The 12,422-nt window shown below is 48.8% G+C and overlaps 1 protein-coding gene across 1 annotated transcript in view; it reads left to right on the top strand.

Annotated features, from left to right (window-relative positions):
- Positions 1 to 12,422, top strand: part of LOC124043747 (striated muscle preferentially expressed protein kinase-like) — a 144,553-nt gene that overhangs the window by 73,027 nt on the left and 59,104 nt on the right. The window contains exons 9-10 of the mRNA XM_046362671.1: positions 5,224 to 5,399; positions 12,102 to 12,362. Of these exons, the coding sequence (XP_046218627.1) occupies positions 5,224 to 5,399; positions 12,102 to 12,362 (437 nt within the window). The remainder of the gene's footprint in view (positions 1 to 5,223; positions 5,400 to 12,101; positions 12,363 to 12,422) is intronic.

Raw genomic sequence — 12,422 nt, forward strand, 5'->3', positions numbered from 1 at the left:
GCTTACCCTGTCTCAAACCCTCTCACTCCAGCCTCAGCCTCCGCACCTGATCTCCAGCAACCCTCCCAAGCTTCCCCTGACCTGCACTCCATCTTCCCCTGTGTTCCAATAAATACCTTGGTTATTTCATCCCAGTTTCCTCGTCCTCGTCTGCTCTTGGGTTCCCCTGTTCCACTCCGCGCAAAAGTACAATCTGGCCAAGAACCCAGCAGACTCTCCGACTTTCCACCAAACTCTCGCTGGCCAAGGCGCCCTGCTTGAGCAACATGACCAAGCCCTGAAAGCCCTTCTGGAGCACATCAAGGAGTTTTCACCGGAGTCTGTCTGACCTACAGGGTTGAACCTTTTGCCCAGAGCTCAAACCCGTCCCAAGTCCGTCTTCTCTATCCCGAGAGCCATTTGTTCAGACTCCCGAGCGCAACCTCGGAGTTTGCAGTGCCTTTTAGTTCAATGTTCACTAGTATTTGAGCAACAGCCCTACTCTTATGCTAGCGAAGAGGCCAATATTTCCCTTCCTGGGCCACAGCGGTGTGGGACAGTCCACATCTCCTACTCCAGATTCACAGAGGAGATGAAGAAAGTCTTTGACCACCCGGTCTGCGGTAAGGATGCCACTAAACGACAGCTGTACCTCCGTCAAGGTCCCCATAGTGTTGCTGAGATGGCATGTAAGGTTCGCACCCTCGCCCTTGAGAGAGGCTGGAATGAGGAGACCTTCAGGGAGCATTCTGGAACACGGTCACTGAGACCCTCAAGAGTGAGTTGTCCAGGGATGAGCCTGATAGACTTGATGAACTCATCTCTCTCGCTATCCGCATCGACTACCGTCTCCGTGAGCATTGGAGGGAGCTTCTACTCCTTCTTCTACACCACGTGCTTCTACACCTGCATTGCTTGCTGTTTGGGGTTTTAGGCTGGGTTTCTGTACAGCACTTTGAGATATCAGCTGATGTACGAAGGGCTATATAAATCAAGTTGATTTTGATTTGATTTGGTAGATAAGGTTGCATGTCCCATAACATCTGCTTCATTGCCTTGCTCTCCTTCTCCGACTGCATCCCATCCCCAGGCTCATCCAGATCCTGAACCCATGCAGCTCGGCCGCGGCCCATCTCTCTCCGTGGGAGAGGCAAAGACGAATCTGCACTAGGCACTGCCTATACTGTGGCCAGGTTGGTCACTTTGTCTCCACTTGTTCCCTGTGTCCAGCAAAAGAGGGGGATCAGCAGTAGTGGGGATATACTGTTGAGCCAAATTGCCTGACCATCTTCCCCCAGACCCCTGCTTGAAGGCAACCTTGTGTGGCGGAGCCAGGCTTTTCCTCTGTCTGTTCTCATCGATTCGGGTGCCGACGAGAGCTTCCAGGACCGAGGTGTCGTTACCCAGTTGGGCCTGGACACTGTTCCACTCGATTCACTTCTTGATGCCAATGCTCTCAATGGAAAGCTCCTCACTCGTGTCTGTGAGAGAACCGTCCCTATCATCCTGCGTCTTTCTGGAAATCACCAGGAAAATATCAGTTTCCACATAATTGACTGTCCTTACTCTCCCCTAGTTCTTGACCATCCATGGTTAAAGCTACACAACCCACAGATTGACTGGACCACCGGAAAGGTAACAAGTTGGGATTAATTTTGTTGCTATAATTGTTTACATTCTGCCTTTCCCCCTGCCTTGTCTGTGCCTCAGTTCATTCCAGAACCTCCGGATCTGTCATCAGTTCCTCCCGGGTATCACAATCTAGCTCTTGAGTTTAGCAAGCACCACGCCCTGTTGCTACCGCCTCATCGGCCGTACGACTGCGCCATTGACCTCCATCTTGGAGCTCCTCTCCCCAGTAGCCGGTTGTTTAACCTCTCTTGTCCCAAGCAAGAGGCTATGGAGAGTTACATCCAGGATTCTCCGGTGGGTACTGGGTTTTTCTTTGTGAAGAAGAAGGATGGGTCATTGAGGCCATGCATGGACTTCCGTGGGCTGAGTATTATCACTGTTAAGAAGTACCCCTTGCAACTCATCAGCTCTGCTTTTGCCCCCTCCATGGTGCCACGGTGTTTACCAAACTCGACCTCCGGAATGCTTACCACCTTGTCCTCATAAGAGAGGGGGACGAGTGGAACAAGCTTTTTGTTAAAGCTGAAAAATGGGAGTTCCATGCTGCCACAGTGTCTTTCCTGGGTTATATTATTGCACAGGGACAGTTACTTACGGACACCGCCAAGGTCATGGCAGTGACAGAGTGGCCTGCGCCCTCCAACCTAAAGCAGCTACAGCGTTTCCTGGGTTTGCACATTTTTACAGATGTTTCATCCGTAGCTACAGCCGTCTAGCAGCACCTCTCACCACTCTCACCTCCACTCCGTTCAACTGGATGCCTGAGGCAGGCAGCTTTCCTGGAACTCAAGCGTCACTTCACCTCCGCTCCGGTCCTTACTCAGCCTGACCCAGAACTCCAGTTCATCTTGGAGGTGGACGCCACTGACACCGGGGTAGGTGCTGTTCTGTCTCAACGTTCCCCCTCTGATCAGAATGTCCACCCATGTGCATTCTTTTCCCGTAAGCTCTCACCTGCAGAGAGGAACTTAAACATCGGTAACCAGGAACTCCTGGCAGTTAAGCTGGCTCTGGAGGAATGGTGTCACTGACTGAAGGGCACTGTAACCCCGTTCATTGTGTGGATTGACCATTAAAACCTGTTCTACATCCCGACCGCCAAACGTCTGACCTCCCGGCAAGTCAGGTGGAACTGGTTCTTCGGTAGATTCAATTTCCCACTCGCTTCTCGCCCTGGTTCGAGGATAACCAAGCCTGATGCCCTCTCTCGCCAGTTCACCACCGACAACACAGGTACCAAGCCAGAGGCCATTGTGCCATCCACCTGCATCGTTGCCGTCGTCACCTGGGAGATCGAGTCCCTTATCCTCCAGGCTCAGCAGATCCAGGCTGACCCTGGTAACGATCCTAGTAATGCTCTATTTGTTCCAGATTATGTTCGCTCTGATGTTCTTCAGTGGTGCCATTCTACCCACCTCACCTGTCACCCTGGTATGAACCGGACCGTCGCCTTCCTGCATCAGCGCTTTTGGTGTCCCACCATGGAGAGAGATGTCTGAGAGTGTGTCTCAGCCTGTATGGTTTGTGCCCGGAACAAAACCTCCACTAAACCCACTTCCAGTATGCTCCGCCCTCTTCCTTTACCCAGTCGTCCCTGGTAACACATAGCTCTGGACTTCGTCACTGGCCTTCCCCCATCTAACGGTAACTCTGTCATCCTCACTGTTATTGAGAGGTTTTCCAAAATGGCTCACTTCATTCCCCTCTCCAAGCTACCGTCCTCCAGAGACACTGCGGACCTGTTAGTTTCCCATCTATTTCGTCTACATGCATCCCCACTGACATTGTTTCCGACAGAGTACCCCAGTTTACCTCCCAGGTATGGAGATCCTTCTGTTCAGAGTCTTTCTTATGGATATCACCCCCAGACCAACGGCCAGACCGAACGGGCCAACCAAGAGATGGAGACTGCCATACGCTGCGTGACCTCTGCCAACCCTTCCTCCTGGAGCGCTCAGCTACCCTGGGTTGAATATGCCCACAACACTCTCACCACCGCCTCGTCAGGTATGTCACCGTTCAAGTGTGCTCTGGGTTACCAACCCTCCCTTTTTCCCCGCCCAAGAGGTTGCGTTTGCAGTTCCCTCTGTCCAGGACCATCTGCGCTGTTGTCACCGTACCCGGAGGAAGGGCTGAGGACCCAGTCCCAAGCAAACCGTCGCTGGGCCTCAGCTCCAGTCTATACCCAGGGTCAAAAGGTATGGCTCTCATCGAAGGACCTGCCATTAAAGGTAGCATCGAAGAAACTTTCCCCCCGCTTCATTGGTCCCTTTGAAATCGCCCGTGTCATTAACCCCTCTGCTGTGCATCTGAAACTCTCAGGCTCACTTATGATCCACCCCACCTTCCATGTGTCCCTGATTAAGCCTGTCTGCTCCAGTCCCCTTTCTACTCTTGCAGCAGCTCCTCCAGCCCCTCAACTCATACCGTCTGGCGGCTTTTGGATGTGCGCCGTCGGGGTCGCAGCTGGCAGTACCTGGTGGACTGGGAGGGATACGCTGGGTGCCTCCCAATCCTTTTGTTTCCCTGCCTGATGCTGTTTTCCTATCCTCTACAGTTATGTCTGCTCTGACTCTGGTCTTTGTCTCCTGTTCCACGTCTTGTCATCCTGTTACTCTGTCCTGGATCCCCCACTCTACTACTCCCTTGGATTCTCCCCAGACCTGCTTACCCTGTCTCAACCCCTCTCACTCCAGCCTCCGCCTCAGCACCTGATCTCCAGCAACCCACCTGAGCTTCCCCTGACCTGGACTCCATCTTCCCCCTGTGTTCCAATAAATACCTTGGTTACTTTATCACAGTTTCTTCTTCTGAGTCTGTTCTTGGGTTCCCCTGTTTCACTCCGCGTAACAGAATGTGGCATGTGTCTATACACTTTCCCTCTGCTGCGTGCTTGTGTTTCCTATTCAGCCTTTAAGCCTTGTGTTAGACACATGCACTAGCCCATAAGCCACGTAATGACTGACTTGTGATCATTGCCCTTGCTAGTTTGATTGTATTGACATTCTTAGTCTTACAGTAATCTTTTAAGAAATATTTAGTCATTGTAACTGAAACAGTGCATCCCGAATGGGTGGCGGCAGCAAACAATCTACTAGCCAGCTGTGATTTACAACTTGATAGTAATATTTTTTTGGACTACCAAGAAATGTAAATTATATTATTATTGCTGAATTATGATAATCTTGCATTGAACATCTATTCTGTCAACAATGCCTTACTGTACGTCATGGAATTTTGAGTCAAATAGAAGCTATTTTCAAAACTTCTTATCAAGTTGTTTTTTTAAGCATAAACTGGGAATTTGATATTTTTGACTGATATTATGATTGTCTTTTTGTTTCATATGTGCAAAGTAGTTAAAACGCTGTCAATTCCACTTTAAGCCTGCCGTAACATATACGGGATATTGTTAATATTGAAAAACACTAGTCACACATATCTTGTCATTAGTGTGCATGCTCCACGTTGTCATGGTTCACATTGGCAAGACAATGGTTGCTAGGTTTCTGTTATCTTTATGAAACCAATATACTGTAGTTCACAGTAGATTGTAATACATCTGGAAACATCTGGAAACATTTCTAAATATAGAACTCTCCCTTGGTTCAGGCTGAGGGACAGGATGACGATAAAAACAGACTTGCGCCACACTGTGCGTGAGACGGAGGACGGCACTTTTGAAATGACCATCAACTCACCCCAGAAGTTGGACACAGGAGTGTACACCTGCAAGATCATCAACGAGTATGGAACAAAGCAATGTGAATGCAAACTGGAAGTGAAAGGTACAGTAATTGGTTGTTTTTTCTATTTACAATTCCTCTCTTTGCTGTAAGCCAATTAAATAATACATAAAATTGGATAACAATTTGTGTGAGCTACTGTATGTACAGTTGAAGTAGGAAGTTTACATACACTTAGGTTGGAGTCATTAAAACTTGTTTTTCAACCACTCCACAAGTTTCTTGTTATCAAACTATAGTTTTGGCAAGTTGGTTGGGACATCTACTTTATGCATGACACAAGTAATTTTTCCAACAGTTGTTTACAGACAGATTATTTCCCTTATAATTCACTGTATCACAATTCCAGTGGGTCAGAAGTCTACATACACTAAATTGACTGTGCCTTTAAACAGCTTGGAAGATTCCAGAAAATGATGTCATAGCTTTAGAAGCTTCTGTTTAGGCTAATTGACATAATTTCAGTCAATTGGATGTGTTTTATTTTTTTTATTTCACCTTTATATAACCAGGTAGGCCAGTTGAGAACAAGTTCTCATTTACAACTGCGACCTGGGCAAGATAAAGCAAAGCAGTGCGACAATGACAACAGCACAGAGTTACACATGGAATAAACAAATGTAGAGTCAATAACACAATAGGAAATAATATATATATACAGTGTGTGCAAATGAGGTAAGATTAGGGAGGTAGGCAATAAATAGGCCGTAGTTGCGAAGTAATTACAATTTAGCAATTAACACTCAAGCGATTGGTGTGCAGAAGACGGTGCAAAGGAGCAAAAAAAAATTATAACAATATGGGGATGAGGTAGTTGGATGGGCTATTTACAGATGGGCTATGTACAGGTGCAATGATCTGTGAGCTGCTCTGACAGCTGATGCTTGAAGTTAGTGAGGGAGATACAGTGAGGGAAAAAAGTATTTGATCCCCTGTTGATTTTGTACGTTTGCCCACAGATAAAGAAATGATCAGTCTATAATTTTAATAGTAGGTTTATTTGAACAGTGACATTGATTATTGACAGTGATTACATAGGATATACTTGTAACTCTCATGTAGCTACTCAGGATCAAGCAACTTAATGTAAAGTGAAACCCAGTAGGGTGTAACCTCTATAATTACTATGTGGTTACAATGTAACAACCTTTGCAGACAATAGGCTAACCAGGAGAAAGTGATTTTCCCAACTCAGGAGCTCATGCTTTCTGAGGATGTAACAGTGATGATGGCTATTGGGCTTCCTATCAAGCACTTTGAGAGCCTGTTTGTAGACAGACTGAATAGGTTTTAATGTTGTACAGCAAGCTTGGGCCCAACTAGTCAAGCAATATGTGAAGTGGGGGAGTATCATAGATTTGAAGTACAGTTTTGCTACCTCTGTAGTCAAACAATTTCGTATAAGTCGGAAATTAGCTAGGTTGAATTTGGTTATCTGAATGACCTTTTTCACATGCTTTTTAAAAGAGAGGTTGGAATTATGATGCCACGGTACTTAAAATCAGATACCACCTGGAGCTTCTCCCCTGACACATAGACTTCTGGTTCAGTAGCATCTGTTGCCCTCTTTGTGAAGAACATGCAAACAGTTTTTTTCACATTGAGATGCAAACACGAGTCACTGAGCCCCTTTGTACATGGACCATTACAGTGGTGAGTTCTTGTGTCATGCAGGTGAAAGAGGACCCAAAAGCGACTTAACAGAAACAGAGTTTATTTAAGTCCAAACAGGGAATAACAGAAATCCTCTAGTCTGTAGAGGGGAATAACTGGAGAAGCGGCCACAGACTGCAGGTCGCTTCGGGTAGGCGCAGGCCGTAGTTGACAGAGACACCTGCTCACACGCAGCATCTGATGAAGGCAAAAAACACGACAGGACAGGGCGATACACAATCACAGCAAAAACACGACAGGACAGGGCGAAACGCAATCACAGCATGGTGAATACTAAACAAGGAACCGACGGGACAGGAACGGAACACAAAGGAATAAATAGGGACTCTAATCAGGGGAAAGGATCGGGAACAGGTGTGGGAAGACTAAATGATGATTAGGGAATAGGAACAGCTGGGAGCAGGAACGGAACGATAGAGAGAAGAGAGAGCGAGAGAGTGAGAGGGGAGGGGGAGAGAGAGGGATAGAAAGAGGGAAAGAACCCAATAAGACCAGCAGAGGGAAACGAACAGAATGGGGAGCACAGGGACAAGACATGATAATAAATGACAAACATGACAGTACCCCCCCACTCACCGAGCGCCTCCTGGCGCACTCGAGGAGGAATCCTGGCGGCAACGGAGGAAATCATCGATGAGTGAACGGTCCAGCACGTCCCGAGACGGAACCCAACTCCTCTCCTCAGGACCGTAACCCTCCCAATCCACTAAGTATTGGTGACCCCGTCCCCGAGAACGCACGGGACGTGAGGGGGGGAGGGAAGACGAACGGGGGTGCGAAGAAAGGGCTTAACACAGGAGACATGGAAGACAGGATGGACGCGACGAAGATGTCGCGGAAGAAGCAGTCGCACAGCGACAGGATTGACGACCTGGGAGACACGGAACGGACCAATGAACCGCGGAGTCAACTTACGAGAAGCTGTCGTAAGAGGAAGGTTGCGAGTGGAAAGCCACACTCTCTGGCCGCAACAATACCTTGGACTCTTAATCCTGCGTTTATTGGCGGCTCTCACAGTCTTCCCCGCAGACAAAGGCAGACCGGTAGTGAAGCCTAAGGCGATGTGAGACCATGGTCGAGAAGGAATGGGGAGCGGTCTGAGACGACCGGCAGGAGGAGAGTTACCCGACTTAGTCTGCGCGCAGTCCGAACAAGCAGCCACGAAACGGCGCGTGTCACGCTCCTGAGTCGGCCACCAAAAGCGCTGGCGAATAGACGCAAGAGTGCCTCGAACACCGGGATGACCAGCTAACTTGGCAGAGTGAGCCCACTGAAGAACAGCCAGACGAGTGGAAACAGGAACGAAAAGGAGGTTACTAGGACAAGCGCGGCGACGCAGTGTGCGTGAGTGCTTGCTTAACCTGTCTTTCAATTCCCCAGACTGTTAACCCGACAACACGCCCATAAGGAAGAATCCCCTCGGGATCAGTAGAAGCCACAGAAGAACTAAACAGACGGGATAAGGCATCAGGCTTGGTGTTCTTGCTACCCGGACGGTAAGAAATCACAAACTCGAAACGAGCGAAAAACAACGCCCAACGAGCTTGACGGGCATTAAGTCGTTTGGCAGCAAACGGATGTACTCAAGGTTCTTATGGTCTGTCCAAACGACAAAAGGAACGGTCGCCCCCTCCAACCACTGTCGCCATTCGCCTAGGGCTAAGCGGATGGCGAGCAGTTCACGGTTACCCACATCATAGTTGCGCTCAGATGGCGACAGGCGATGAGAAAAATAAGCGCAAGGATGAACCTTATCGTCAGACTGGAAGCGCTGGGATAGAATGGCTCCCACGCCTACCTCTGAAGCGTCAACCTCGACAATGAATTGTCTAGTGACGTCAGGAGTAACGAGGATAGGAGCGGACGTAAAACGTTCTTTTAGAAGATCAAAAGCTCCTGGGCGGAACCGGACCACTTAAAACACGTCTTGACAGAAGTAAGAGCTGTGAGAGGAGCAGCAACTTGACCGAAATTACGAATGAAACGCCGATAGAAATTAGCGAAACCTAAAAAGCGCTGCAACTCGACACGTGACCTTGGAACGGGCCAATCACTGACAGCTTGGACCTTAGCGGAATCCATCTGAATGCCTTCAGCGGAAATAACGGAACCGAGAAAAGTAACGGAGGAGACATGAAAAGAGCACTTCTCAGCCTTTACGTAGAGACAATTCTCTAAAAGGCGCTGTAGAACACGTCGAACGTGCTGAACATGAATCTCGAGTGACGGAGAAAAATCAGGATATCGTCAAGATAGACAAAAACAAAGATGTTCAGCATGTCTCTCAGAACATCATTAACTAATGCCTGAAAAACAGCTGGCGCATTGGCGAGACCGAACGGCAGAACCCGGTACTCAAAATGCCCTAACGGAGTGTTAAACGCCGTTTTCCACTCGTCCCCCTCTCTGATGCGCACGAGATGGTAAGCGTTACGAAGGTCCAACTTAGTAAAGCACCTGGCTCCCTGCAGAATCTCGAAGGCTGATGACATAAGGGGAAGCGGATAACGATTCTTAACCGTTATGTCATTCAGCCTCGATAATCCACGCAGGGGCGCAGAGTACCGTCCTTCTTCTTAACAAAAAGAACCCCGCCCCGGCCGGAGAAGAAGAAGGCACTATGGTACCGGCGTCAAGAGACACAGACAAATAATCCTCGAGAGCCTTACGTTCGGGAGCCGACAGAGAGTATAGTCTACCTCGAGGAGGAGTGGTCCCCGGAAGGAGATCAATACTACAATCATACGACCGGTGAGGAGGAAGGGAGTTGGCTCGGGACCGACTGAAGACCGTGCGCAGATCATGATATTCCTCCGGCACTCCTGTCAAATCGCCAGGTTCCTCCTGAGAAGTAGGGACAGAAGAAACGGGAGGGATGGCAGACATTAAACACTTCACATGACAAGAAACGTTCCAGGATAGGATAGAATTACTAGACCAATTAATAGAAGGATTATGACATACTAGCCAGGGATGACCCAAAACAACAGGTGTAAACGGTGAACGGAAAATCAAAAAGAAATAGTCTCACTGTGGTTACCAGATACTGTGAGAGTTAAAGGTAGTGTCTCAAATTTGATACTGGGAAGATGACTACCATCTAAGGCAAACATGGGCGTAGGCTTGTCTAACGGTCTGAAAGGAATGTTATGTTTCCGAACCCATGCTTCGTCCATGAAACAACCCTCAGCCCCAGAGTCAATCAAGGCACTGCATGTAGCACCCGAACCGGTCCAGCGTAGATGGACCGACATAGTAGTACAAGATCTAGATGAAGAGACCTGAGTAGTAGCGCTCACCAGTAGCCCTCCGCTTACTGATGGGCTCTGGCCTCTTACTGGACATGAATTAACAAAATGTCCAGCAACTCCGCAATAGAGGCACAGGCGGTTGGTGATCCTCCGTTCCCTCTCCTTAGTCGAGATGCGAATCCCTCCCAGCTGCATGGGCTCAGTCTCAAAGCCAGAGGAGGGAGATGGTTGCGATGCGGAGCAGGGAAACACCGTTGATGCGAGCTCTCTTCCACGAGCCCGGTGACGAAGATCTACCCGTCGTTCTATGCGGATGGCGAGAGCAATCAAAGAGTCCACATCTGAAGGAACCTCCCGGGAGAGAATCTCATCCTTAACCACTGCGTGGAGTCCCTCCAGAAAACGAGCGAGCAGCGCCGGCTCGTTCCACTCACTAGAGGCAGCAAGAGTGCGAAACTCAATAGAATAATCCGTTATGGACCGTTCACCTTGGCATAAGGAAGCCAGGGCCCTAGAAGCCTCCCTACCAAAAACTGAACAGTCAAAAACCCGAATCATCTCCTCTTTAAAGTTCTGGAACTTGTTAGAGCAATCAGCCCTTGCCTCCCAGATAGCTGTGCCCCATTCTCGAGCCCGGCCAGTAAGGAGTGAAATGACGTAAGCAACCCGAGCTCTCTCTCTAGAGTATGTGTTGGGTTGGAGAGAGAACACAATCTCACACTGCGTGAGAAAGGAGCGGCACTCAGTGGGCTGCCCGGAGTAGCAAGGTGGGTTATTAACCCTAGGTTCTGGAGGCTCGGCAGGCCAGGAAGTAACAGGTGGCACGAGACGTAGACTCTGGAACTGTCCAGAGAGGTCGGAAACCTGAGCGGCCAGGTTCTCCACGGCATGGCGAGCAGCAGACAATTCCTGCTCGTGTCTGCCGAGCATGGCTCCTTGGATCTTGACGGCAGTGTAACGAGCGTCTGAAGTCGCTGGGTCCATTCCTTGGTCGGTTCCTTCTGTCATGCAGGTGAAAGAGGACCCAAAAGCGACTTAACAGAAACAGAGTTTATTTAAGTCCAAACAGGGAATAACAGAAATCCTCTAGTCTGTAGAGGGGAATAACTGGAGAAGCGGCCACAGACTGCAGGTCGCTTCGGGTAGGCGCAGGCCGTAGTTGACAGAGACACCTGCTCACACGCAGCATCTGATGAAGGCAAAAAACACGACAGGACAGGGCGATACACAATCACAGCAAAAACACGACAGGACAGGGCGAAACGCAATCACAGCATGGTGAATACTAAACAAGGAACCGACGGGACAGGAACGGAACACAAAGGAATAAATAGGGACTCTAATCAGGGGAAAGGATCGGGAACAGGTGTGGGAAGACTAAATGATGATTAGGGGAATAGGAACAGCTGGGAGCAGGAACGGAACGATAGAGAGAAGAGAGAGCGAGAGAGTGAGAGGGGGAGGGGGAGAGAGAGGGATAGAAAGAGGGAAAGAACCCAATAAGACCAGCAGAGGGAAACGAACAGAATGGGGAGCACAGGGACAAGACATGATAATAAATGACAAACATGACATCTTGTGCAGCTTGTTAATATAAGCTATAAACTCAGGTCATTCATGACAACATCCTTTATAATGTTATATAGATCATTGACTATCATGCCTTATAAGACTAAAATGCATGACGTATTATTCCCCACGCTTTGAAAACGCAGGTGATATTTTAAATACTTTGGTAAATATAACTCTGCACACTGACAGATGACGAACATGAAACATGGTTGACAGAATATTAACTCCTGTCCTGTGCATCCCATAGTGCCCCCGGTGGAGGCAGGCCTCGCCATCATCCGTCCAGTGAAGGACATTACGGCGGATGCTGGCGAGACAGTCATGTTTGAGTGCCACGTAATTGGACCACTGGACACGGACGTCGATTGGCTAGCAGATGGGAAGCTGATCCAGCCGGCTCTGCTCAACTGCAAAATGCATTTTGATGGGAAGAGGTGCAGGCTGCTCCTCAACTCAGTGCATGAGGATGACAGCGGCATGTATACGTGCAAACTGACCTCGGCCAAAGGTGAACTCTTTACTGCACTGTCACCCACTTCACTTGTTCTCTTCATCTCTAGGGTCTTGC

The sequence above is a fragment of the Oncorhynchus gorbuscha genome, linkage group LG09, assembly GCF_021184085.1.
Source record: "Oncorhynchus gorbuscha isolate QuinsamMale2020 ecotype Even-year linkage group LG09, OgorEven_v1.0, whole genome shotgun sequence".
Lineage (NCBI taxonomy): Eukaryota > Metazoa > Chordata > Actinopteri > Salmoniformes > Salmonidae > Oncorhynchus > Oncorhynchus gorbuscha.